The sequence below is a fragment of the Ovis canadensis genome, chromosome 1, assembly GCF_042477335.2.
Source record: "Ovis canadensis isolate MfBH-ARS-UI-01 breed Bighorn chromosome 1, ARS-UI_OviCan_v2, whole genome shotgun sequence".
Classification (NCBI taxonomy): Eukaryota; Metazoa; Chordata; class Mammalia; order Artiodactyla; family Bovidae; genus Ovis; species Ovis canadensis.
This window is the reverse complement of record NC_091245.1, coordinates 105,373,658-105,399,188: the sequence shown is the minus strand read 5'-3', so window position 1 is coordinate 105,399,188 and position 25,531 is coordinate 105,373,658. Positions and strand designations below refer to the sequence as shown.

At 55.4% G+C, this 25,531-nt stretch overlaps 2 protein-coding genes across 4 annotated transcripts; both read right to left on the bottom strand.

The window, feature by feature from the left end:
* Window positions 1–979: 979 nt before the first annotated feature.
* ATP8B2 (ATPase phospholipid transporting 8B2) lies at window positions 980–21,120 on the bottom strand. Of its 3 annotated transcripts, none has more exons than XM_069575416.1 (28): window positions 20,994–21,120; window positions 18,585–18,652; window positions 16,295–16,353; window positions 15,812–15,925; window positions 15,581–15,679; window positions 15,230–15,291; window positions 15,059–15,131; window positions 14,700–14,770; window positions 14,392–14,471; window positions 13,374–13,532; window positions 13,070–13,158; window positions 11,557–11,753; window positions 8,512–8,720; window positions 7,647–7,690; window positions 7,217–7,382; window positions 6,865–7,053; window positions 6,589–6,704; window positions 6,335–6,499; window positions 6,138–6,249; window positions 5,895–6,000; window positions 5,638–5,782; window positions 5,287–5,470; window positions 4,915–5,138; window positions 4,555–4,638; window positions 3,964–4,209; window positions 3,677–3,815; window positions 2,002–2,132; window positions 980–1,807 (listed from the first exon to the last, which is right to left on the bottom strand). In XM_069575416.1, exons 2-28 carry the CDS (start codon window positions 18,613–18,615, stop codon window positions 1,529–1,531), a joined length of 3,573 nt encoding a protein of 1,190 aa, XP_069431517.1. In that variant the 5' UTR covers window positions 18,616–18,652; window positions 20,994–21,120; the 3' UTR covers window positions 980–1,528. The 3 variants fall into 3 exon arrangements, with proteins under 3 accessions (XP_069431517.1, XP_069431527.1, XP_069431510.1); XM_069575426.1 differs by lacking the exon at window positions 20,994–21,120 and adding an exon at window positions 20,501–20,519; XM_069575409.1 differs by lacking the exons at window positions 18,585–18,652; window positions 20,994–21,120 and adding an exon at window positions 17,654–17,991.
* Window positions 21,121–21,386: 266 nt separating this feature from the next.
* On the bottom strand, window positions 21,387–24,958 carry AQP10 (aquaporin 10). Its single transcript, XM_069575396.1, is given in 7 exon segments — window positions 21,387–22,466; window positions 22,881–22,947; window positions 22,950–23,094; window positions 23,341–23,459; window positions 23,563–23,700; window positions 24,250–24,376; window positions 24,744–24,958. Coding segments are annotated over 7 exon segments (936 nt in total). The 5' UTR covers window positions 24,885–24,958; the 3' UTR covers window positions 21,387–22,267.
* Between the last annotated feature and the right edge of the window lie 573 nt (window positions 24,959–25,531).

Sequence of the window (25,531 nt, the reverse complement as noted above, 5' to 3'; positions counted from 1 at the left end):
TATATATAACTGTATATATATATATATATTTATATTTATATAATATAGACAAACCAAATATGAAAAAAAATCATTTCCTCTTTGGTATAAAAATCAGACTCTCACCTTGAGAGACACACAGACAGACATGATGTTGAATTTGTAAACCGTGTGGCCAAAAGGAATTTCCCTGTCAAGCTTTCCCCACCTCCAGCCCCTGCCCACCCCACCCGCCTCACTGGAACACCTCCAATTCCCATGGGACGACCACATCCCTCACTCCCAGCTCCACACCATTCCTGAGTAACCCCCTCCACTACCGAAGACATGGAAAAAGTTCTGCCCAAGGATGACTTGGTGGCAACTAACTTGGGCGACACCTAACTTGGGGAAGAGCTTCGTAGGTGTGGATCATGGAAAGACTGACGCGCCTCGGCTCCACTGTCATTGAGCACCCCCTGCCGGAAGCCGGGCCTGGAGCAGGTGGGACCGCTGTTGCCGGGAGCAGCAGAGCTTGGCTTCCCTGCAGCCTCAGCTCACAGGGCTCAGCTTCCCATTCCGGGCGCCGCCTCAGGTGCCGGCAACACCGACGAGGAGGGAGGACAGTCAGAATGGACTCGGCCCATGAACGTGGGTCTAAATTTGACATTAAAGAAAATGTTTTCAGGATTACTTATCACACCCAGCTTTCGGTCACTGAGGACGGGCCGTTCTCCCGGGCTCCAGTCCGGTACCAGCAGGACTTATGGAATCCAGGAGTTAGTTGTGGGGGCGGGGGAGTGGGGGAGAGGCAGCACTTCACTCTCAAGGTGAGGAAGGAGACAGGACCCAATGCCCCCGGTATATCCTCCCAACAGCCTCTGGCTGATGGGCAGCTCCCTCCCAGGTCGACCTCTTGGTCCCGCAAGGGCACCAGCTGCTGGAGGGCTCCTCCCAAACCGCTCCCCTCCCAGCCAGGCCGGGGCACCTTCCCCAACAGAGTTAAGACACCAACACAACATAAAAGTCACATAAAGGCCGCCTCCACTTGCCAAAAAAAAAAGACAGAACCAAACTGGACACAGACATAAATCAAGGAGAGACACACACTGTGAGGGGCACAGGGCCCCAGCAGGTCTCTGGCTTCCCGGCATGATACATTCTTGTGTAATTCAGGAACAGGGGCTCTGGGGCCCCTCTGGGGATCGGGAGTAAAAAAATACAGAGATTATAGTCTCCCTGTGGGCTCCCAGGCAGGACAGGGGCAGACACAATCTCTCACAGGTTTTCTACTGCTTTTGGGTCCACATTTGAGCCCCCAGTGGGGGCTGGTGGCCAATGCCCCAGCCCCACTCTGCCCTTGGGGCCCTCCCCCTCCACCCTCCCAGCTGCTCGGAGGGCCCTGGGCTGGGGATGCCCCAGCCGCTCTTAGCAGGACCAGCAGGACAGAGTCTACCAGGAGAGAAGGGATGAGGACCCGAAGCTTGGAGACAGACGCTGTCCTCTCGGCGGCCGGCCAGCCCCACGTGAGCTGACTGATCACCGGCACGGAGCGTCCGCCTTCTGGCCTTCAGCCCTTGAGGGGCTTGTCGGCCCCTCCGCTGGGGCTGCTGGCACTGTCACTCTTCTTCCTGCGGAGGCTCTCAATCCAGCTGGAGCTGGAGCGGGTGGTGAAGCTGGAGAGCGCCAGGGAGCTGAGCCGCATGTTCTTGCCAGACATGATGAGTTCCCCGAAGCCCTCCTGGTGGGAGAAGGCGTAGCCAGAGCGCCGGGACCCCGTGCGGCCCACCCGCCTCATGCAGCGGTGTTGGGCCTTCTGCTTCTTCCTCACCAGCTGGGTGTAGCGGACCTGGCAGGAGCGGGGCAGCATGAGGGAAGGAGCCTTTGTCAGCACGCGAGCATCAGACACTACCTCGGAGAAGGGACCCAGAGCACTGGGGACTGGGCAGGCACAGGGACCACCACCCACACACTTAACGGAAACTGCAGCAGTGTCTGCACACGCCACCTCCGACCCCCACAGCAGACAGCCCGGCCTCTCACCGTGTCCGAGAGATCCGGCTTCAGGTTCAGCCTGAGAAACCGAAAGGCGACCACAGGCATGATGCAGACGGCCGTGGTGAGCACGATGGTCAGCCACACAGTCGGCTGGGCCAGGGTGTTCTGGGCGTTACCTGGGAGAGGAGGGGCCGGGCGCTTCAGCGGGCACAGGGCAGGCGCAAGGGCAGCCTCTCAGAGCTCCCCATTTCTTTCTCTGGCAGCCCCACTTTCCCAGTCTCAAAGCTTAAGTCATCTCTGGCCTCTCTTTCTGCTCCCCAAATGTTTATCTCCAAATTGGATTCTAGCTCCAAACTCTACCCAAGACTTCAGATCTGCTTTTGTTTTGGTGGGGTTTTTCTGGCTGTGCTGCACAGCATACAGGGTCTTAGTTCCCCAACCAGGGATGGAATCCACACCCCCTGCAGTGGAAGTTCGGAGTCTTAACCACTGGACCCTCAGGGATGGCCCCAGACCTGTTTTTTTTTAACTGCCTTAACCTGACACCTCTGTTCATCTCAGCTTCACACAGCTGAAAGTGAACTACTGTTTCCTCTGTTCACAATTTGCTCCACATCTTCCCTGCCTCAGGAGATGCTACCACCCACTAGGTTGCTCCAAGGAAAAGCTCTGAAGTCAACCTGGTTCCTGCCCCAGCCATCTCAGGCCCCCATCCAATCTGTCAGCTCCATTTCCAAAATACCTACGGGATTCCACCACTTTTACTCTACTCTAAGCCGCCATCATTCTCACCTGCTACATTGCTGCTACAGCCTTCTGGCTAGTCTCCCCAGGTTTCTACCTTTGTCCTCTTTTTTAAATTTATTTGGCTGTGCCGAATCTTAGTTGGGGCATGCAGCATCTAGTTCCCTGATCGGGGTAGAACCCGAGCCCCCCACATTGGGAGCTCAGAGTCTTAGCCACTAGACCACCAGGGAAGTCTCTGTGCTCCACCTTTTATCGTCCACAAAACAGTAAGAGTGAGCCTTTAAAAACATAAAGCAGTTTATGACATTTCCCTGCTCAACACCCTCTAAATTCCAAAGTTCTGGGCTTCCCTGGTGGCTCAGTGGTAAAGAATCTGCTTGCCAGTGCAGGAGATATGGGTTTGATCCCTGCTCCAGGAAGATCCCACACGCCTCGGAGCAACTAAGCGCACATGCCCTATGCTCTAGAGACTGGGAGCCCGTGCTCTGCAAGAAGAGGAGCCGCCACAGTGAGAAGCCGGTGCACTGCAACTGGACGGCAGCCTCCACTCTCTACAACTAGAGAAAGCCCATGAGCAGCAACGAAGACCCAGCACACCAAAAACAAATAAAAATCACAAGTGAAAAAACCCCCTAAGTTCTTAGCCTTGGCCTATAAAAGACCTGGACTGATTTTCATCCCTAACCCTCTGCCTCAGCCCTACCTTCCAACCTCATCTGCTCCACGCCTCCAGCCCCTCTGCCACTCATGACCTCTCTGCAATCCCTCAAATAAGATTTCTGTATCACTGTTCCTCTTCCTGTACCAGTCCTTCCCAGAGAGGCCAGGGGCTGGGTCAGATACACCTAGAGTCCCATGGCACCATCCAGAATACGTGACACGTAAGGAGTGTTGAATAAATGCCTACCTTCCCTGTTAGTCCCAGAATGACTGTGATACTTCACTGACTCAAGGGAAAGCCAGAGGGACTCACCCACAAACCGAAATTGGTTTGGAAACATGTCAAAGAGCCCATTGCTGTGCATGGCAAAGAGGATGGCAAAGTAAACTGCCAGGCTGCCCCAGATGAAGAAGTGGTTGATAGCTGTCCAGTAGCCAGTATCCAGTCCAATCTGCAAAAAGCAGTTGTCACAAGCAGAAGGAGCATCCCCCCCAAACCCTGTCCCCCTCCTAGGAACAGAACTGTAGTGCCCAGGGCACCCCAGGGACAGGAGGCTCACTCACTCTGGGAGTGGGGGCAGCTCCCAGACCACCTCCTACCTGCACACTGACCACGATGACCAGTGAAGTGGCCACGGTGACCGCAAAGGACTGGTAGTCAGCTAGCTGGGTGCCATCATCCCGGGTGGCTTCAGCAAACACCCCATAGGGGATGAAGAACATGAGCACGGACGTGTAGATGCCCTGGGCGATGCAGATGAAGAACTCCCGCTTGTTGAAGAGGAGATTCAGCTGGCCTGGCTCGTATAACTTAGGGTACTCCATGCTCCGCTGCTCTGGGACATCCTGTGTGCAGAGGGCCAGCGGCACAGGAGGCTCAGAAGCTGCCCAACTCGGGGCGGGGGGGGGGGACAAGGGCAGACTTTGTCCCTGCCTCCTTTTACTAAATTCTTTGGCAGCTAGACTCAACCTCAAGCCAACTGCCCCAAGTCAATGTCTGTTCAGCAACCCAGGGAAGTTAAGGTCAGCAGTGGCCGAGAGGGAGGCCCAGTCAGCTGCCCAGCTCACGGAACTGCCTTCCCAGGGACCACAGCCAGTGAGCACAAGAGCCACATGCCCACCACTATTGGGTGACACCCTTGCAGCAATGCCCCTCTTCCCAACACACTCAGGCACCCAACTCCCCCATACCTGATCGAAGACCCCCATAGCCAGGACTGGGAGGGAGGTGTACACGATATTATAAAGGGTGATGAAATACTGGTCGTAGACTGTCTGCAAAGAGAACAGGGAGCAAGAAAAGGTGAACATGCAGTCTCTCTTTACTACAAATCAGGCGGAGGAAGACAGCCAACGTGGCACAGGTGGAGGCTGAGGAATTTTCTGGAACTTGCCCTCCACTCCTTCAACAAGCATTTTTTTTTTTTTTTAAATGCATGCATCAGACAACAGCTAGATCCTAAGGGGACCAAGCAACGAACAGGACAGACACAATCTCCGTCCTTAAGGAGCTTCAGGACAGGCATGCCAGGGGACTGGGAAACTCGTCACCTGGGCTGAGAAGCCGCAGAAGAAGCCAAACCAGAAGTGGACCATGGTGAAAGCGAAGTTCTTGTAGAAGAAATAGCAGAGGAACTTGCACATGCGCAGGTAGGACCAGCGTCCATGCACCAGCAGGAGGCGCTGCAGGAACTTGAACTGGGAGAAGGAGTAGTCGGAGGCCAGCACCGCCTGGATCCCTTCCTGCCCGCTGATGCCCACACCAATGTGAGCCGCTGCAGAGACAAGAGACGACGGGAAGATGAAGACGCCGCGCTTCAGAGTCCCACGACGTTCCGGCCCGCCCCTTCCGTCATCACTCCTCCCTGGGTCTCTCTCCCTGCCCGAGGGCCCAGCCGCCACCCCTGCACAGTCCACACTCACTTTTGATCATGCTGACGTCGTTGGCTCCATCCCCGATGGCCAGGGTCACAGCCTTCTTGTACTTCTTCACCAGTTCCACCACCTGTGCCTTCTGCAAGGGAGTCACCCGGCAGCAGATGACAGCTTTGCAGGCACAGGCCGTCTCCAGAAACTCCAGCTCCATGTCTGCCTCTAACGCGTGGGCCTGGAACACAGAGAGCACTGAGCAAACTCCATGTGCTCCAGGAGAGACCTGGGGATCAACTCCTTTAAGACCACAGCCCCAGCGAAGTCCAGGGAATGGGAACAAGGTAAGATATAATAGCCGCTCTCTGAAAAGATCCTGCCCAAGCTAAGGGTGGCGACACTCACCAGGCTGTGCCCGTTGATAACCAGGGCATACTCCCCAGCCACAGCTTCCAGGACAGAGGTGAGCCTGGAAGAAGAAAGTTTCTCCTGGTAGGTGAAGCCATTGCCCACAGCACGGGACGAATCCATCATCTTCTCCCGGGCTTTCCTGCGAAGGGGAAACGAGACCATGGTTGGCCAGGACAGGAGCAGGATTCAAGCCCAATCAGCAAACCTGTGTGTACCCCCAGGTATGGTGCAGAGCATCCAGGTCTGCTTACCTGAGCTCCTCCCGCACTTCCAAGACCGTGTGGCCAGTGACGATGAACACCTCTGTCATGTCGTCCGTCAGCATCTTGCAGGAATAGCCAATGTTCACGGCCGTCTCTACCAAGAGAAAGTGCAGGAGCTCTGGACGGGCCCCTGACAAAGCCGGTGCACTTGCCAGCCCGGTGTTCCAGGCTCGCCAGGACCCCACAGTGCTGAATGCAGGTGCAATCTGCTCTGCCCTACAGGCCTCTCACCTTGTTTGTCTCCAGTCAGCACCCAGATCTTGATGTTGGCCAGCGTCAGGAGGGCAATGGTCTCCGGAACCCCTTGCTGAAGCTTGTCCTCAATGGCTGTGGCACCCAGCAGCTGAAAATAACCACAAGCGCTCCTAGCACAAGAGTCCAGGCCCAGGCCCTCCTCACCCACCCTCGGCCCACTCTGCAGACCATACCATCATGTCGCTCTCAACCTCCTCGTAGATGCTGGCCAGCCGGTCGTCCCGGCTGTCCTGGGCCAGGCTGGCTTGGAGCCGTCTCCCGGCCCACTCCTCGTAGTATTCTTCATCCAGATCCTTGTAGGCCAGGACCAGGGTTCTCAGCCCTTCGCCCGCATACTCCTGAAAGAGGAAGAAGCCAGAGAGTCGGCCCCAGTCTCCCACCACCTCAGAGAGCAGCAGAACCACAGGGGCCCCTTCCTCATGCCTACATTCAGATGGTCGGTGGTGGTGTTGAGCAGCTCTTGGGTAGAATGATGGAGTCTGTCCAGCAAGATGGTGTCAGCCCCTTTGCAGTAGAGTCTTATTTTCCCCTCTGGATTCCGCACTGTCAGTGGGGCAGGGGGAAAATGTCCCAGGAAAGAATGGGATATTCAGATAGGTAAAGGCCCTAAATTGCAACACACCAAGGTCACCCAGTACACCTCACCCACCCCAGGACTGCATGCTGCCCCCGAATGCCTCCGGCAGCCCGATCCCGGCCTCACCTATGACTGACATCCGTTTGCGGATATTGTTGAAGTCCAGGATGGCCAGCAGCTGGTAGGTGATGGCGGTGCCCATCTCATGGACAGTGATGGTTTTGGGGGTACGAGAGCGGAATACGAAGCCAAAGTTCCTGGCTGCGGTGACCAAGGCCCCCTCATCCGGAGACTGGGCTTTGTAGTAGAGCTCCCCTGGGCGTGGAGGAGGGACACACGTGGTGTCAGCAGCCCCGCTCTCAGCCACCAGCCGCGTGTTCCTGCCCAGGAAACCCCAGGCGGCCAGGCCACAGGCAGAGCACGGCTCAAGCCCAAGAGTCCATCGGGCAGGGAAGCGCAGGCCAGCCCCTGGGCTCACCTCCGCTCTTCTCCTCCGACATGACAGTGTGGCACAACGAGAGGAGGCGGAAGAACTCGTGGGCGTGGGGGTCCCCCGTCTTGACAGCCTCCAAGAGAGCGGGGTCCCAAAACAAGAACTTCTTGTCAGCCAGAGGATTAAAGGAGAAGTCGACGGGCTCAGGCCTCTGGAGCAGGTAAGAGGACCATCAGGAAAGGGTGGGTCCCCAGGCTGCTTTCCGGGGAGGGGTGGGGCGGTTCCCACCAGGATCCTGTCCACTGCCAACCTCAAGATTCCCACCCGTGCCACCAAGTCTTCCTTACTACACCCATCTCCTCCGACCAGCTTCCACGCCCTAGCCAGGCAACACGTCACCCCCGACTATGCCAACCCTGGCCAGGCACCCTGTGTTTAACTAGCACCGAGAACCAGTATGGAGGCTGGACCTTACCTCTCCCAATTCAGCTTTGTGTCCCAGGACATCGAACACGTCACCTACACACGGCCAGGACAGAGGAGGAGCAGTGTCAGAGCAGGGGGAGGGGCCGCCAGCACAGAACCCGCGGGCACCTGGGACCCGCGACCCTTGTGGCTGAGTGAACGTCACCCAGAGTCAACACGGCAGACTAGAAAGACAGGAGGCACAGGCACCCTGGGTCTTCAGAACGCCAGGGCTCAAAAGCCACGGCACTCTCGGCTCGCCATCCCCACCCCCTTCCGGCTCTCCCCAGAGGGCAGCTCCAACGCCACACCCATGCCCCCGGGGCCCCAGGCCCCTCGGCTCTTAGGCCTGTGCACCAGACAAAGCCTCACACGCTGGCCTCCAAGCCTAGGTTAGTACAGAAAGCAGTTAGGAGAGGGGCTCACTTGGCATAAAAGACCCCAGGCACCCTGTCCCCAAGCCATCCCAGCAGCTCAGCCACTAGGCCACTGCAGTGGGGCCACACTGGGAAGGCCACAGTCACATTCCAGAGACTCACAGGGGCCCTGGGCAGCAACACGGGGAGAGGCTAGCACTCAGCCAGGGCTGACAAGGTCCCACCTGGCCCGGGGTGCCCAGCGGCCAGCGTCCTGGGCTTCTGTTCAAACAGCCAAGGAGCGGCCCCTCTGCCTGGAGCTGAGAGGCGGTGCAGGCACCAGCAGAGGAGAGGGGGGAGCACCGTCAGGATCTGCCTCCTGATCTGGGTGCAGAGCAGACCCTCTCAAGGCCCCACAGACCCCAGTAGGAAAAGAAGGAAAGCCCAGATGTGGAGCCCAGCGTGGGAGCCCCAGCAGCAGGGTCCTCCCCGCCCTCGTCCCCAGTGGCGCGGCCATACCGTAGCTGCGGCCGTTGATGGAGCACTTGTTGAAGACCATGATGTTCTGGGTGAGGGTGCCCGTCTTGTCGGAGAAGATGTACTCCACCTGGCCCAGCTCCTCGTTCAGGGTGGTGGTGCGGGCCTCGGCAGGCGTCCGCTTCTTCATGCAGAACATCTTCTTGTCCCAGTTGATGAAGTAGCTGTGGCCCAGGCGGATGACCTCCACGCTGCGCAGGGGACAGGAGGTGAGGCTGAGGGCAGGGAGGGGAGCAGGGCCCCACCCCCATGGGCCTTCGCTGCAGGCCCTCCACCTGGGGAGAGACGAGAACGGAGCGGAGCGGACACCTGGGCGGGGGAGGATGGCAAGGAGCGCCTGAAGGTGGAACCTGCCACGCCCGGCCGGCAAAGGGGGTCCCCGACCCCGACCCTCCAATGCCCTCCAGACAAAAAGGGACAAAGGGCCTGGGCAGGCGGGACAGACGGCACAGGCAGAGGAGGAGGGACTGCGGACAAGGCACTCGACCAGTTCTTACCTCTGGGCTAATAATACAGAAACCATGCAGAGAAAACAAGAGAAAGTGCAAGAGGGAAGGAGGAGAAAAAAAAGAGAGAGAGATAATGAGGGTGCTGCGCGGGCCACAGCATCACACACGCCCTGCAGGGAGAGGAAACCGAGGCAGCCCTGGAGCCCCCACCTCGCTGCCCGAGCCCAAGCTGCCCAGCTCTGGGCTGCACAAGCCAACTCGGGGAGCTCAGGCAGCACTCGGGGCAGACTGAGATGCTGACTCCAGGAGGCGATGGGGCCTCAAGAGTCCAGGGAACAACCCCCATCTACACCAGCGTGGGGCTCTCCTAAGGTCGGTTCACATCATCCTCTTTACAAGGCAATGCCTTCCGGGATCTGGACCGTCAGCATCTCAGAAACGGCCCCATGTCTGGGTCCTGCCAGCCAAGCAATGGGGCCACATCCGGAACCCTGCTTCCCACCTGACTGGGACTGGTCAGGATCCCCTTACCAGGCCAAAACTGAGCCAGCTAGAAATGCCTTCGTGGCCTACGCCCCACTCAGCTGATCAAGCGTCCCCTCCCTGCCCTCCTCCCCAGATACACACACTGTAACCTGAGGAGACTTAGAAACTTTCTCAGGCAGCTACCATGGGCTTCACGTGAACTTGAATATAAAACACAGACAGCAAAGTCCAAAGATGGAAAAAAAAATTCAGATTGGAAACAAGAAAAGATGTAAATAGCAACAAAGAACCAGAGTTGCAGATAATGATGGACATGCTACCACCTGATATTTGTACAGTAATTTAAATTTTTTTAAGTAGTTTTTTGACCATGTCACTCAGCATGTGGGATCTTAGTTTTCCCAACTGACTAGAGATGAAACCTATACCCCCTGGACTGGAAGCACTGAGTCTTAACCACTGGACCTCCAGGGAAGTCCCAGTAAAAATGAAATTACATTTTAATTTTAAAAATGTATTTTCCAATCTATTATACCAAGATGTTCCTATGAAGAGGCTGGAACTTGTCCCATTTTTCGTGAGAAAACCGAGGCCCTAAGTGACTGTGGATTTGCCTGAGGTCAGGTGGCTACTGAGGGGGCAGGACTAAACCCCAAGCCTTCTGAGTCTCCTCCTAATACTTCACAGAAACCCCGCTGTCCACCCTCAGCACAGAGATTCCTTATCTCCTGCCCACTGTCAGCAGCACTAGGACTCAGGCGCAAGAGGGAGATCCAAGGAGACTATCTGGGGAATCTGTGAACAAGAGAAAACATAAGGGAAGAGTTCTAAGCATCCCTCTAATGTCCTCAGCAATGTCACAGGTTGGGATCCTGGTGTTTCAGTGGTTAGGACTCTGAGCTGTCACCGTCGAGGGCCGGGGTTTGATCCCCGGACGGGGATCTAAGATGCCACAAGCCGCACAGCCAAAAAAATAACAACAATAAAGTCTACAATGTGATCAGTTTAAACAAAGGCACAGGTTCTCTTGTCTCAAGTGCAAGGCACTAAATGCAAAGAGATCTCTTCTGGCCATTCGTTCTTCTCCAGCATTCCCCCTTCCTCGCTTCACTCCCTGTTAACAGCTGCTTTCCCAAAAACACCCTAGACGTCCTCTTACTCCCAGTTACGCTATATGCCACTGCCAGCCAACATTTCCTAAAGCATTCTTTAGATTTTTTTTTTTTTTTAAAGAATCTTTTAATGGTTTCCTGAGTGAATGTCCACTGGCAAAGATTCAAGCTCCTTCACAACAGGGAACAGGCTTACGTTCCCAGCTCTCTGTCTCATAGGCCCCCACTCAGGGTCCATGCTCCTGCCAAACTGTCCCAGGATGAACCATTCTGAGGTCCCTATCTCCGTGCCTTTGTGTCCAGCCCTCTCCTCCAGGCTCACCTTCCCCCCTCCCCGCCACCACTCAAAGTCCCGTTCAACAGCCACCTCTTCAGAGATGTCCTCCCTGATTAACTGCATGGGGAGTAACGAGCTTCCCATCTTCATGGCACTCTGTGCCTCTGGGGTATCTCAGAGGGATGCACAGGTGTCCTACACTGTCTGTACCTCTCCTCCTGCACCAGTCTGCTGCTCCTGAAGGCAGAGGCTATGTTATGCATCAACTGTGTCCCCTCGCTTCACACGCGAGCATGACACTGAAGGCAGGTAGGATGACTGTTAACAGCACTAGTTCCCACTTTGCTTCATAATGTATTTAGATTTAGCTCCCTCTACTAGACTGAAGCTCCTGGAGGGAAGAAATCCATTCTTAGCACCTCTTTGTGCCACCGCACCTAGCCTGCTTCTTTGCACAGTCAGCATGCGATAAGTATGTGCTATATAAATCAACATGATTTTTGTTCTAATACAATCCAAAGTGCCAAGAAAACTGCAGTGAAGTCTGCTTTGCCCATGAAGATAAACAGATAACATGTTCATAGCACAGGAAGGAGAGGACCCCAAGTTCCCTCTCGAGGATTTCATCTTCACGGAGGAGAAAAGTCTGCCAAGGGACCACCTGAGCTCCCTGGAGAGACCCCAGCGCAGAGAGACAGCATACCTGACATAGAGCGATATGGGCACGACGGTGTTGAGGATGATGATGTAGGACCAGAAGGAGAGGAAGCCAGAGAAGAAGGCACTGTCCACCGCCTCGTCCCAGGGCAGGTAGACCTGGAAGCGCATCCCCACCTCATGTTCCCAGATGGCATTGCCAATGGCCAGGATCACCCCCATGCAGACCAGGAATCCAAAAATCTGCAGAGGAATGAAAAGCGGAGGCTAAGCTGCAAAACCAAGGAAGCCCTGAGGAAGTCCTCAAAACCAAGTGAATCCCTGAAAGTTACCATCAGTACCCAGAGCCCTCAAAGGCTCAGGTATCTTTAAAATGGTCATATGCTCTAGTGGGAAGCATCCAGAACTGGTGATCACCCGGCACATGGCCTTCTCTTGCAATGCTTTTCTCAACTGTGTTCTGAGAAGCTGAAAGGGTTGTGCAGTATCCATTCTGATATTCTAGAACCCTCAGGAGACATCAAAGGTGGTAAGGGTCGAGATAAGTTACTTTCAACATACCAAAGAAGCCTACTGGAAATCACCCATTTACCAGAGCTAAGTCTCTACAAGCCAACAAAAATACCATGTTTCTGTAATGTTCGTTATCTCATACAGGTTGCCAAAAATTAAAAAAAAAAATTTTTGGCCATACCACGCAGCCAATGGGACCTTAGTTTCCTGCCTCCAGCAGTGGAACTGTGGATTCCTGACCACTGGATCAGTTGAAGAAGAATCGTAAGAAAGCTTTCGAAAGAAAAAAGTTGAGACCACTGCGTGATTTCAGACATCTATCTTCCAAGCTGCCTCCACTCGAGATGCTTTGAAGCAAAGCAGAAACCATCCTGATGCCCAAGGACCACCAGGGGGCGATAAGAGCCTTGGCCTGATAGCCTCTCAGACTGGGTTTCTGCAAACCCTTTAAGGGAGGAAACTGTCTCACAGGAGGCTGGCCCCAGGCTTTGCAAGCTGGCATGTGGGGGGGCAGGCAGCAGGCAGTGGGGGCGCAAGAAGGGGAGCGGAGCTCGACAAGGAGCTCAGGTTTCTAGCAAAACAAGAGAAGGATTCAGGAACTGCCAACAACTAAAACAGAAACTTTTCCCTTGGGATCCTTTGCTCTTGGAAGTCAGGAGAAAAGACCCTGTTCTCCATCATCCAAATGGAAATTTTTCTTTTAATTCCCTCTCCATCCCCATGAAGGCTGCCTTGTCCCTGGCAAAAGCAAACAGAAAGTCACATGCTAGACTAAGTCACCATCGTAACTGGAATCCAGAGAACAGAAGATTTGTTTTAACTTTAAGTTGTTCATTCATACATGTTCCAAAGGTTTTTTAAATAACACCTTCCAAATCCGAAAGGAGCCTGAAATAAACACTGCTTTTGAGTGGCTGACCTGCCAGTGGCTTTAAAGTTAAAACCTGAAGACTGACTACTGACCAGGGAGGAGAGATGGGAGTAACAGGACCCGCCCAAGGACAACTAGAAGGGCAGAGGCAGGAACCGTTTGTGGGAAGCCTTACCCAGAGCACCAGTGTGTTCATTAGGCGATCAATACTTGTTCTCTTGAATTTTGTCCTGCCACTGTTCTGCATCAGCTTAGTGTCAGGACCTAGAAAGGCATGGGAAGGGCTGGGAAAGCCAAACAACGAATCTGCCTCTAGGCTTCTGCCCGGGCATCCAGTCTATAGGACATCAGGGTGGAAGAAAGACACTGGCTGGATGAGAGGCTCGGCTCCAGGACCCACTCCAGTCTCTTCCCACGTTCCTGAAGGCCAGCAGAGGCACCACTCCCGCCCTTCTCTCTTTGGGCCCGAGGAGGCTCACCTGCAAAGATGACCAGCCCGAAACACCACTCGGTGTTTCGCAGCACGCAGCCCCGCAGCAGCATGTTCTGGTTGCTCAGGGGGAACTTGTTCTCCTTCCAGTAGAGGGTTCCGCTGAATTTGTCTAGCTTGTTGTTGGGAGGTTCGCAAATCACTTCACCTAAAGGGAAGACAGGAGTGCACCTGCTTGAGGTGTGGTCTGTAGCTTGACCATGAGACAACAGCACAGAAAAACCAGCTGCGGTGAGAGGGGGTTAGGATGTGGGCCCATCCGCACACCGCTGGCGCAACTTTCTGGGGAAGCAAGGAGGCGGCACGAATTCCTATTAAAAGCACACATACCCTCAGCCCCAGTAATCCCACTCTGGGGACTCGTTCTACAGAGGTAATAGCAGAGCTTGCAAGAATTTTATTGAAGCGTTATTTGAACAGCAAAAGACTGAGCTGAATAAATTACAAAGCCTCGATTCTATGAAACATTATACAGTTATGAAAAAGAATGGTACAAATTTCTTTACATAGAGATGTGATAAGATACTTATGATGAATTTAAGTAAGTACAGAAACGCTGGTTGAAGAGATTTCAGTACAGTACGATCCCACCGATTTACGCTCACATAAACAGAAGGAAAAGTGTGGATGACTACACACTACACTGCCAGTTAACCTGACAACCCTGAGGAGGCTAGAGTTGGAGGGCAGGAGAGCTTTCTCTTTTATATGCTACATAGTTTGTCTTGTTAGAAGCATGTATAAGAAACAAGAATAAGCTGAGTTTCTCTCAACATGTATAACAAAGAGGCAGCTGGCAGCCATGAGCTCTTGAAATGACCATCAATTCAAAAGCTAAGTGATAGCCCCTCAGCATTCCTGAACCCCTCGGCACCTCCCCAACCACCCAAAAGAGTCCAGGGAGCTGCAGTCACAGCAAAAAGAAGCCAAAGAGAGAAGGCACAATTTAGATCCCGAAACCCAAGACATCTCCTCTGCCTGAAAGCTGCTTCTCCAGGACTACTTACCATCAAACTTGGCAAGCTTACTGATGTCTCCCAATTCCGAGGTGACTGGAATCGCCTGCCGCACTTTCATGTTGGTCTCTCTGGAAGGAGAGTGTCCCTGAGTCCTGATTCCCTTCCTTTCCTTTAGATTCTACCTGGGGACACCTGACCAAGGAGCATCACCACCCCCAGGCATTACTGGGTAGGTAACACTTCTACACACCCAAAGCCTGTTCCAAAAGGTACAGACTCCAGACCTGGGGACCACTTTCAGCAACAAGCCTGCTAGCCCATAGGAGGAAGGAGGAGACACTGAGCACGCAACTCACCCGTCAAGTTCTGCTGTCTCTATGTAACACAGCCCATGGGGCTCGCTGCTGGAAAGGAGGAGGAGATCCGCCTAGAAAGAAAACCTAATGAGAAGGCCAAAGACCCAAACCTCCACCCCGAAGGACTCTCTGATGATCCCTCCTTCCACTAAGCACTCTTGGTCTGCTTAGTCCTGAGCACATGAATGGCCAGAAAGGAGGCATAATATATGACACAGAAGCTTCCCACTCAAGAAAGTTTCCTCCCATGAGTGTGTAAGAGGCAACTGTCAACAGGAAAGACACATTCCTTTCTGCCCCCCCCAAAAAAAGGGGGGTGGGGAGAGCCCTGTAGGCCTAGAGGGGCACCCGCCCCTTACCGCCACAAACTGGTTGTTTTCTAGCTTGATAATATCACCAACACAGACGTTCATCCACTGCTCCTGCTGGAGGCTGAGGCAAGAAGACAGAGCAAAGGTCGTCAGTAGTTAGAGAAGTTCCCAGGGGACCCTTTTCCTTCCCAAGGCCCTCAGTCTTCAACAAGCACTCACATTCCGTTGATCAGCACCTGAGACTGACGGTTATTCACTTGGTTATCGCTCTTGTGGCGGAACTGAAGAAAGGAAAGCAAGGTAAGCCATCTTCTCCTGCGCCAAGGGACTTAGCTGATCAGCAGGAAGCAGAACATGCTGGGTGCCACCATGTATACACCTGTTCACAGGTCTACTCCCTCCCTGACTCCCCCACCCTACTTTCGGCCAAGATTCCACAGAGCTAGTGGATCAGGTTAGGGATGGTAAGGTCGCTGAGGAACTCTGCTAAGTGGAGGAGGGAGAGTTGCAGGGCCGGGGTGGGGTGGGGATGGAGGGTGGGGGAACAGTGTAAGAAGGAAAGCAGCTCACATAGTCATCAGTGGCATCTTTAACAGCTGTGATGGTGAGGACAAGAACCAAAGGCACAATGGTGGTGAACCAGGACAGGGAAGAGATCTGCGGGATCAACTGGAAAAAAAGGACCGAGAACGCATGCCTCTGAGGTCCTGTCCTCGGTTCCCCCAGACTTTTCTCCTCCTTGACCTTAGTAGGCTTTGTGAATTAATTGCAAAGGGTTTGATTTTACCAGCGGTCGCTTACCTGCAGAATGAGAAGGAACAGGAAGTAGGTATTGGCCACTTCCTGGAACTGCTCAAAGAGGTTGACAGGCAGGAAGGTGAGAATATTGTACTTGGAGGTCTTGATGCAGTTACTCTGTAGTGGGGGGAAGAGAAGATCGTGAGGCGCCCTCCAATGCCAACCCAGAACCAGATTGAGGCTGCCCTCTCCACCTACACTTTCCAAACCTCTGCCCCTAAAAGTCAGGAGGTATAAGAGGGGGAAAAAGGAGGAGAGAAGAGAGTCTCATGGGGTCAATGGTCTCATGGGATCCTGCTTCACTGACAGGTCAGGGCATGAAAAATTCAGCAGAGCAGCAGATGACAAGTGGCAAAGAGGCTGCCTTCCCCTCCCCCAAGCACCCTCCCAGCAGTCAGCCCTCCACCCCCACCCAGGACGGACAGGATGCACCCGTCCTTCCTTCCCGACCCAGGAAGAGGGCACAGGTGGTCTGGGGCCTCTCACCGCATACTGGAATTTCTCATTGTATTCTCGGTCATTGGCCCGCGCCCTCCTTTCTTCTTCTGCAAGAGAATGATGCTGCAGTCAGGAGCAGACTGAGGCCCAGCCCAGCACCTTGTCAGGCCCACCCCACTCTGTGGGTTTTCCACTGAGGGCCCCAGGTTCCTTCCATGGCACACAGTTTTAAGGAGTTTAGTGGCACACCTGAGGTGTCACTGAATTCTTCCCTCTAGTCCACCTCTCACCACCAGCCTGACCACTGGGCTCTGCAGGTGCGACACTCACAGGACAGGATGCCATTCTCCTTTCCTCACCAACAACCGTCAAGCTCTCCCACTGGGGGCACCGGTTTCTCGCCCCCATCCCTTTAATTAATGCTGTAGGAATTAACGGTCCTAGGGATCTCCAGAACAGCAGCTGAAGACACTAAGCTTCCCCTCACAGCTCCAGCCCTGGTACTGCCCTCCTCCTAACCCAGTGGGTGGGGTGGGTGGCAAGACGGAGGGTCACGGTGCCCTGGAACTGCTTTGCGGCAGCATCCCAGCCCCACGTGCAGTCCCCCCTACAGATGCCTCTGCTTGTCACATGTCACCAGCAGCGGCTTCTGACTGGCCCACGATGACATCATCTTATTTCAAAGCTCGTCTTCAAGTAGGAGAGGGGGTGGTCAGGGATATGGGTCATGCAGACTGAGACAGAGATGAAAGAGGGAAGAATGGGATGTAGTTGAAGCAGTCGCTCTCTCACCATAACCCTTCTTGTGCTGTCTGCACGTATTTCCCCTAAAACAACACATCTGTCACTAACCAACTGACTAACAAACTAAACCTATTCTGAACACCCACAGATCTGGGACTGCAGGCACCAAGTTCAGGTCCCAGAACACAGAGGTGTCCTAGGAAGGGTCCTAGATGGGTTCTCCAGCCCAACTCCGGTGGTCATGACCACAGGCTGAAAAACCGGGTACCCTGGTTAGGCAGTAAACATCATGACAAACCCGACCTGGACTATCAAGCAGCATTCCAGACGCCTTCCCTCACTCTCCCCAGCAGCCTGCAGAGCGCACTGCAGCAGCAAAACCTCAGACCACAGCATCCTCTGCCTGCCCAGAGTGCTCTCTCTCCGCCTGGTTACTTTACTCCCAAAACTTCCCCAAAGGGGACCGTCAGGCTGAGTCGCCTGCGCAGTCAACGACAAGCATGCAAAGAGAGAGGTAGAGACCAGACCCTTCGGAGCCAGGATCTCTGGGTCTGCAGAGGATATGGGAACGCTGTGGGGAGGCCCGGAGACAAGCGAATGGGGGGGGGGGGGGCGGGGGGTACTAAGGGCTCAGGAGAGTTGCCAGTAGCTGCCTCCTGTTACCTGTCCCCCAGGAGGGCTTCTTTCTGCTCCAGGAGGGGGGCGCCCCGGCCCGGGCCCACTTCTCGGGCATCTCCTTGGGGACCGTCATGACCCCAGTTTGAGCGGGGGAAGGGCGGGCTGTCTGTCAGTCTGTCCTCGGCCTCAGCGGCTCCGACGGGGCGGCCCCCCGGGGAGGCACAGGAGCTGCGGCCGCTCAGAGGGGAGCCCCGGCCGTCGGGCGCGCGCCCCACCTGCAGCCCCGGCCATCCCCGCGGCCGCCCGCACCCGGCGACGCCGCGCGCTCAGATGCGCCGCCGCCGCCCCCGACGCCCCCCGCGGACGCAGACGCGCGCTGAGTGGCCCGGGACTCTGCGCGCACACCCCAGGCTCCGCCCCCACCCGCTCCCCCGACTGCAGGGGCAGCCGCCTGCCAGCGCGCCGCGTAGGCGAAAGCCAGCACCGAGCCCCGCCTCCCTCCGCCGGGCCAATGCGCGTGAGGGGACTGCCAGCGTTGTCCAGGGCAACCGTTTTCATCCCACTGCCTCCCATCCCCACCCCCGCCCGCAAGAAAACAAGAAGGACCGGGATGGTTGGGAAAATGAGGGGAGGAGATGAAGTGTGAGGACAGAGAGGTGACGGCGGGAACACAGCACCGTGGACTCCCCAAAACAGAGAATAGGCGCTCCAGGTGCCCCGAGATAAAAGTCTGTGTGTTTGGGGGTGAAGGGCAAGTCCTCAGCACGCTCCTGAGGGGAAAACCAGCTTAGAGAATCAAGGGGAAGAATTATGGTTTCCTAAGGCTTCCCCCAGGATGGATAGGGGCTGCAATCTACCCTCCTTCAGACCCATTACCTGTCGTCCGTCCTCCTCCCTGTGCTCCCTGAGCCATAAAAACACCCACTCCAGATGGTCCCAGGGATTCCCCCTGACCCCCACCTTCTGACTGTCTTACCTGGGGGGCGCTTTTTTGCACACAGTGCCATCTCACCCAGCAAGGTCCCAGCAATCCCATGGGAGACCCTGCAGAAGGTGACAAGTGCGTGAGGTCAGGAAGCTGAGGGTAACCCTTCATTCCCCTTTTCAGACTCCTCCCCAGTTCCGATCCTGTCCCTCTCCAGCCTTTCCCACTAAGCCCACACCAACTCTCTGCTCTCACTGCCCCAATAGGTCCCTGAAAAAGAGGGGACTTCCCCACCACCTCCCCCAATGTCTCTGCCTTGGATAACATGGAGGCACACACACTTTATAAAAACCAAGACCTGCAGGGAAAGGAAGGGCACAAAGAGAAGAGGCCAGATATGGACAGGAGGGGCACAGCTCCAAAAGTAGCCACCCCAGGGAGCATGGATGCCTTGGGTGTTCTCCTGGAGGCAATGAGTGGGTGCCTGTGTTTACTGGAAAGCAGAATTTCCACCAAGGGGTGGGGCTGAGGGAACATGAGCCAGGAAACACCTGGCAGAGCATCAGGAAACGGTGGGCAGGCACCACCCTTCTCAAAAAGCTTATGATCTTCCCACTCCCCTCCTCCCCATTACTAAGGCTTCCATTATCACCTCCTCTAGGGGAGTTCACTGTAGAGGCATGGCCTTCACTTCCTGCACACACAGTCTCCAAACCACTTCCTCTCAGTCTGGGACAGCTGCCCTTCTGGACCAACAAAGGGGTCTTCTCAACCCTGATGGAGAGGCATCCCTCTCTCTCTCTTCCACCCCAAGCCTAGTCTAGTCAGTATGGCACTGGGTTGCAAACTCAGGGAACATCAGATGGATTTCTGCTTCTTTCTATCTCCCCATGTTCTTCCTTTCACCTAAAAAAGGTAAAAGGCCTGGCCTGTAAGACACAGTCACAGAGCCTCATCCTAGTCTGACCCAAAGGAAACTGCCAGCCAGGTCCTGGGTCCTCTAGTCACCTCCTCTTTCTTTGTCTGGGTGGAGCGCCTTCCTCCCCTTTGGTTCCCCTGTCTCCAGCCTCCTGGGAACACTCCTCCAGCCTGTCAGACCCAAGAGATACTAATTGTCTGTCTGCCCAACCTCTATAATTACACACTCTGGGCAAGGCCGTCATCCACACCAGTTCTTCGTTCACTAAGCTGGACTCCCTTCCTGAACCCCAATCAGGTAATACTTCTCTGACTCTCCCCAACTCTGGCAACCAAGGGTGCCTGGCTCAGGAAGAAAAACCTCTTCCAAGATGCCAAGCCCTCCTACAGGGCCCCCAGCCAGGGTCTCCACCCAGTCTACAGTATGAGTCATAGGAGGTGGGGCATGAAGGGAGAGGTTAAAAGAGAGGATGCAAGGGTGGGCATCACAAGTTCCATAGCCAGCCCCGCCCTCATCTAGAAGCACTGTCAGCCCCAAGATCTGGGTTTGAATCCTAAGAAAGAGTTAATGAAGCAGCGGCAAGGCTCTCAGGAGTCAGAAGCCTGGACACCAACCAGGAAAGTTGTTTTACCTCGGAGACCCTGGGGAGACTGAAAGCTGGCTTGGCCCTAGACTTCACCCCCTCTGGGGGGCCATAATAGGAAGGAAAGGGAGGAGGGAGACCTGGGAACAGGGACCCTCTCTCACTTCTCCTTCCCAGTCTCACACAGCCTAGGTTTTCTGAACCCAGGCCCATTAGCCACGTCGCTCTGCCCCGTCACCCTGCCCCAGCCCCCTCTGCAGCCACATTTGGGATAAAAATAGCCAGCTCTGGGAAGAAGGCAGTGCTCCATGGAGGAAAACCGGCTCCTCCTTTAGGCCTGGCCCCTGCTCCCCTCCAGCCCAAACCCAGAAAGCCTGACCCCTTGTTTCAGAGGAAGCTGGCAAGGGATATTTATGGGCAGGTTAGGGAAACAGAAGGGAAGGGAATCCAGGACCCCCAGCTCACTTGCCACCGACACCTGGCCGCTTTCCATCGTCAAGGACAGAACCCGGGACTCACTCCCAGCTCCGAACTCCCAGCGCTACCACCTCTCCTTGAACCTCGGTTTCCTCACGCACCTTACAGAGACAAAGCCTGCTATTCCCTAACTCCCTTCTACAGGCGCCCAAACCTTCGGACCCCGAGTACGCTCCTCACCCCCAAAACTCTCTGGGCGGTGCTGAGCTCCTGCTCGGCACCCCCGCGCCCCTTCTATGGTCTCCCGCGCCCCGCCAGCACCCCACCCTCCCGTCCTGCGGACGGCCTCCCGAATCTCCCCCACTCTCAGGCACCCAACACCACCTTCCCTCCAGTCATCCAGTCCCTCACCTCCGTCTCACGGCAGCTCCGACTCCCCATTCCCTCCCGATCCTCCCCGGCCACTCCAACCCCGAGTCCGCAGCCGCATCTCCGCCTGCCCTCCCGGCCCCGCGCTCCCGGGCTGCTGCCCCCGCCTCACCTCAGCGCTCAGCGCTCGGCGCCCGCCCCGGCGGCCCCGTCCTGCCCATGCCGGGGGCTGGGGCGGGGGGCGCTCGGCTCACCTCCCCGCGGGCTCCCGCCCCCCCCAGCTGCAGCCCCTCTCCCCCCGGGGCCTCGGCCCGCTACTTTGTGTCAGTTTCGGCCACGGCGGGGCGGAAGTGACGGAGGTGGCGGGAGAGGGCGGGGGGCGGGAGGGGGTTTTGGGGAGGGGTGAGGAAGGGGGAAGGCGGGAGCCGCCATTTTTGTGCGGGGCAGGGGGAGGGTCTTAACCCCGGGGATGCTCAGCGCCGCGAGGCCGCGATCCCCGCCCCACCCACTCCCAGACGCCTCCATCCCCGGTCCAAAAAAAAAAAAAAAGTCTGGAGGCAAGATCGCTCTGAGATTTTTTATTTTTAATTTGAAAAATGGGAAACAGAAGAAGGCTGCTTCTCTGCTAAAAGAGACCTCTCTTCGTCGGGGAGGTGTGTGAGAGTTGAGGAAGCGCTGAACGACGAGAATTTTCCTCCGCGCCAGCTGGCCTTTACTCCTACTCTTTCCGCTCGCGGCCCTCTGCCCCTTCGCCTTCTCTCCTCGCCCTGGCTCATCTCTTCTCACTGTAGTGAGCCCTCTCCTTGAATGACACAGCCCGGAATGTCTAGGTATGGGGTCGTGCCTCAGTTTCTCCATCTTGCTCTCGCAGTCTCCAGCCACTTGACTGGTTGTGTTCTTCTGGCGGCCCTCCCTTTCCCGTCCCCCTCCCCCCCACGCCTCCTTGGTGGAGGCGGTTTCCCTACCACCACCCCTAATTACTATCTGCGGGGTGGCTGAATCTGGGCGAGGCGCCCCAGTCAGCGTAAAGGCGGACGGCCTGAGGCTACGAGAGCTGGGAGTCAAGCAGTGGGGGCCAAGCTTTGGAAGAAGTCCCCTGGATTAAGCCCTGCACAGGATGGTCGGCTCCCACCATCCTGCAGATTCCCGAGGCCTTCCCAATCCGGTTTCCATGGTGCGCACCCTCTGGCGGCTACTTGGAGGAACTACGTTCTTGGAAGTCCAGGGTCCGAAAACCTGCATGGGCGAGGAGGGGGATGAGCAGCCTGAGTCTGGTACCTGAGCCTCCTCGTTCTTCCTGTCCAGGCATCCTCCCCAGTTTAGGAAGAGGAGGTGCCTAGATGAGTACACGGAGAAGCTGCCCAGGGCCTGGCGTATTAATAAAGAGAAAGAACATCTTGTCCCTCTTCAGTGTCCACGAGGAAGGTGAGGACTGTCCTGTCAGAGTCACAGCTTACTCTCCTGCAGCTGAGTTGCGGCCGGACTTCCGGAGCCTGAGGCTTCCTGTTGGGCACACTCTAGATCCTGAGATGGCTCTGAGTCCTCAGGATGGTGCTGTGCCACCAGCAGCTGGGATATGGCTGTGCCAAGCATGCCCCCCACTAGAGGGCCCATCACAGGAACCCACCACCAACCATTGCCAGCACTGCCAGATAAGAACAGAAGGGAGATATCAGGGTGAGTCCCTTAGCCTTCCCTCTGAAGAACGGAGGGTATTCAGAAAACTCCCTAAAGCAGTTCCTGGGGTGAGAGACACCAGAAGGAGTGTTGTGGCACCAAAGCATAGCACCCAGAGAGGAGGAGACCCCAGGAGAGCTTGATCTTTAGGGATTATCTCATACATGCATTTTGTCTAACACAACCTCTAAATCTTACTGTTTCAATGAAAAGGGTAAAAGGGGAGAAAGGGGACAAGACATAAAGGGAGACCTGGGGCTTAGAGGAGGCTCAAACTGTCCTGAGATGCCAAGAGAACTATTTAAAAGGAGAGAGCTGGAGAGCCAGGGTCAGAGCCCTTAGCAAGGGGTGGGAGCGGAAGGACAGCAACAGGGGAGGCTACCTGAAGACTTCAGGGCCCCAGCCAGCTATGTAGGCGAAAAGCTGTGGGCCGAGGTCCTGGGCAGGTTGATTGGGAGCTCACAGTTGGCACCCACGGATAGCGTGATGGCCAGGATCAGTAACCCCACTACCACAGGCTCCAGACCTGCAGGCGCTCCCTTGTTCTGTGTGTCTAGGATGGCCTTCCCCACCATCAGCATTCAGGTGCCCAGAACCTTGGAGTCGACAGAGGCAGGGGGCCTCCCGTTAGCTGCCAGTTGCACCACCTGCCCTATCTCACCCAAGCACTCCAGGCTGCCACCCCATGGCATCTGACTTTGTCCAACTCAGGCAGCTGGGGAAGGCGAGATGCAAAGATAAAGCCAGCCGCACAACCCACCCAGACCCTAAACAGCAGGCCGAGCTTCCAGGGGGAAAAAGGCAAAGGTTGTGGCTTTCCTGGGTCACCCTCTTATACCTACGTGATCCAGGAAGCCATTGCTCAGAGACAGGTAGGGGACAGGGTAGGTGGCAAAGATGGAAGCCGTCTCCTTGGGACCAGTCACTGTCCGGCTCCCACCTGTGTAGTTCTGTAGGGCATCTGTAGGGTAGGGCACACCCAGGATTTCCATCTTTGCTCATTCAAAACTGCTCTAAGGCGTCGTTAACCACACACAGGTGCCCCCAACCTTGTTCTCTGTTACCGTCATAGAGAGCGTAGGGGACTCCAGAAGCACAGAACACAGACAGCAACTGCACCAGGGAGTAAATGAGAAACCTGGCCCAGGGGAGGTGTCCCCGGAGGCACATGGGCAGGGAGAAGGCTGGATTCAGGTGGGCCCCTTCAAGGATCAAGAAAAGAAAACCGATATCCATTGTCTATCAGGCACTGTCACCAGTAACACTGCTATTCCTCCCCACAACTCTTAAGTCAAATGTTGCTATTCTCATCACATGCGTTAGGAAGTTGAGGCTGAAGGAGGTTAAGTGACTTGTTAAGGTCATGCAGTGAAGCCAAGTTCAAACCTGGGTCTGTCTGCACTTTCTATTCCAGTACTTGATGCAATGTGAGTCTGAGGAACAAGCTGGTGAGGTCTTAAGCAAGGGTGAACCCCAGAGGGCTTAGGTGGGAGACACAAGATGAGTTTACTCATTTACTCATGATGCCTTGCCATAGAGTTCTGTCTACCTGAGCGGAGGATTAATGTGAAGTGGGAGGGCGAGATATAGAAAGAGAAGGGACTGGACTGGGCCAGAGGCATATCTCAGTCCAGGGCACTGGTCAAGCTCAAGGAGATAATGTCTGTGAGTCACCAAGGGATCCTTTGCACTATTACCAAACTCAAGTGCACATCCTGCTTTGTCTGATGACTAGACCTCACCCTCCTCACCTGAGACATTACCACTCACATAGGTGGCTAGCATAACGCCCGGAGAGCCAGCCAGAAACACGGTAAAGAAGTTTTTTTTGGTTCCTCCACTGGTGACAGCCTGGGCCGAAGACCCCTGTATGAGGAGCTGGTGGAGAAAAGAAAGATGAGGAAGAGGGAACCAAGGATAGGGAGCCTGGGAGACCCTGGGAGAGAGAGACTGGGAAGAGAGGGGATGGCCAAGATTGATGAACAGACTTGAGGGATCAGCAAGAGAAAACAGAAAGGGGAAAGAGAAAAGAGGGGAGAAACAGAGGGAGAGTAAGGGAAGCGAAGGAGGGTAAGAGATGGAAAGTGACAGGAATAAAATTGGGAAGGTAGGAGAGGCAAGAGGAGCAAGAGCAGGAAAAAGAGGCTGCTGGAGGTGTTGTCTTCCTAGTGCACCCAGAGGAAGAGGTAAGGACCCTAGGAGGAGCGCAGCTCCCTCTTTCCTCCGCCTCAATTAGACCACCTACCATGAGCACAGACACAGCCAGAAACTCCGCCAGGCACTGCCGGGCCGGGAGGCTGCGGATCTGGAGCCTGTCCTTGACTTCAACCGGAGACTGAATGGAGACCGAAGTGGGGACACCCTGTCCCTGGTCACCACTCTCCATCTGCGTAGACACACTGTTGCTACCCAGCTCCTGCCTGTCAGGGGCAAAGATAGGGAAAAGACTAAAACCGATTAGCTCAGTTACTGACCAGCAGCTGATGTCTGTCTGTGCGTGAGTGGAAGCTCAGGAGGAGGATGTGGGCAGACTGCGCACAGCCAGAGTCTGGCAAGTGGAAGCTCGGGAGGACAGAGATAACAGGAGAGTGTGGGCAGACTGCGCACAGCCAGAGTCTGGCGTTTGCCCAGTCTCTGTCTCCTGTCTCAGCCCCAGACCTCCCAGGAGTCAGGAGCCCCCCCTTGTGCTGACAGGCTGCGGGGAGTAGCCTCCTTCGTGGGCGTTAGTTCTCTTGGTCCTCAAACCAGCTGTGGAAAGTGGTAGTAGGGTGCTCCCACTCTACGACTGTCCTGAGGATGGGCACGCACTGTCCTGAGAGGGCCTTAGACTTCCCCAGGCCACACAGCTAGTTTATAGCTAGGCCAGGTCTTCTGACTCTCCGTCTGATATTCCACAGTGCCTCTCCTGTGGAATGTGAAGTCTTTCTTTCCCCCAGCTATTTGGATGCTTGGAAAATTTAACGTGCATCCAGGGAGACTGGACTGAAGACCACAGGCTGCGGGAGTAAAACCCACATCAGGAGTGCTTGTAGT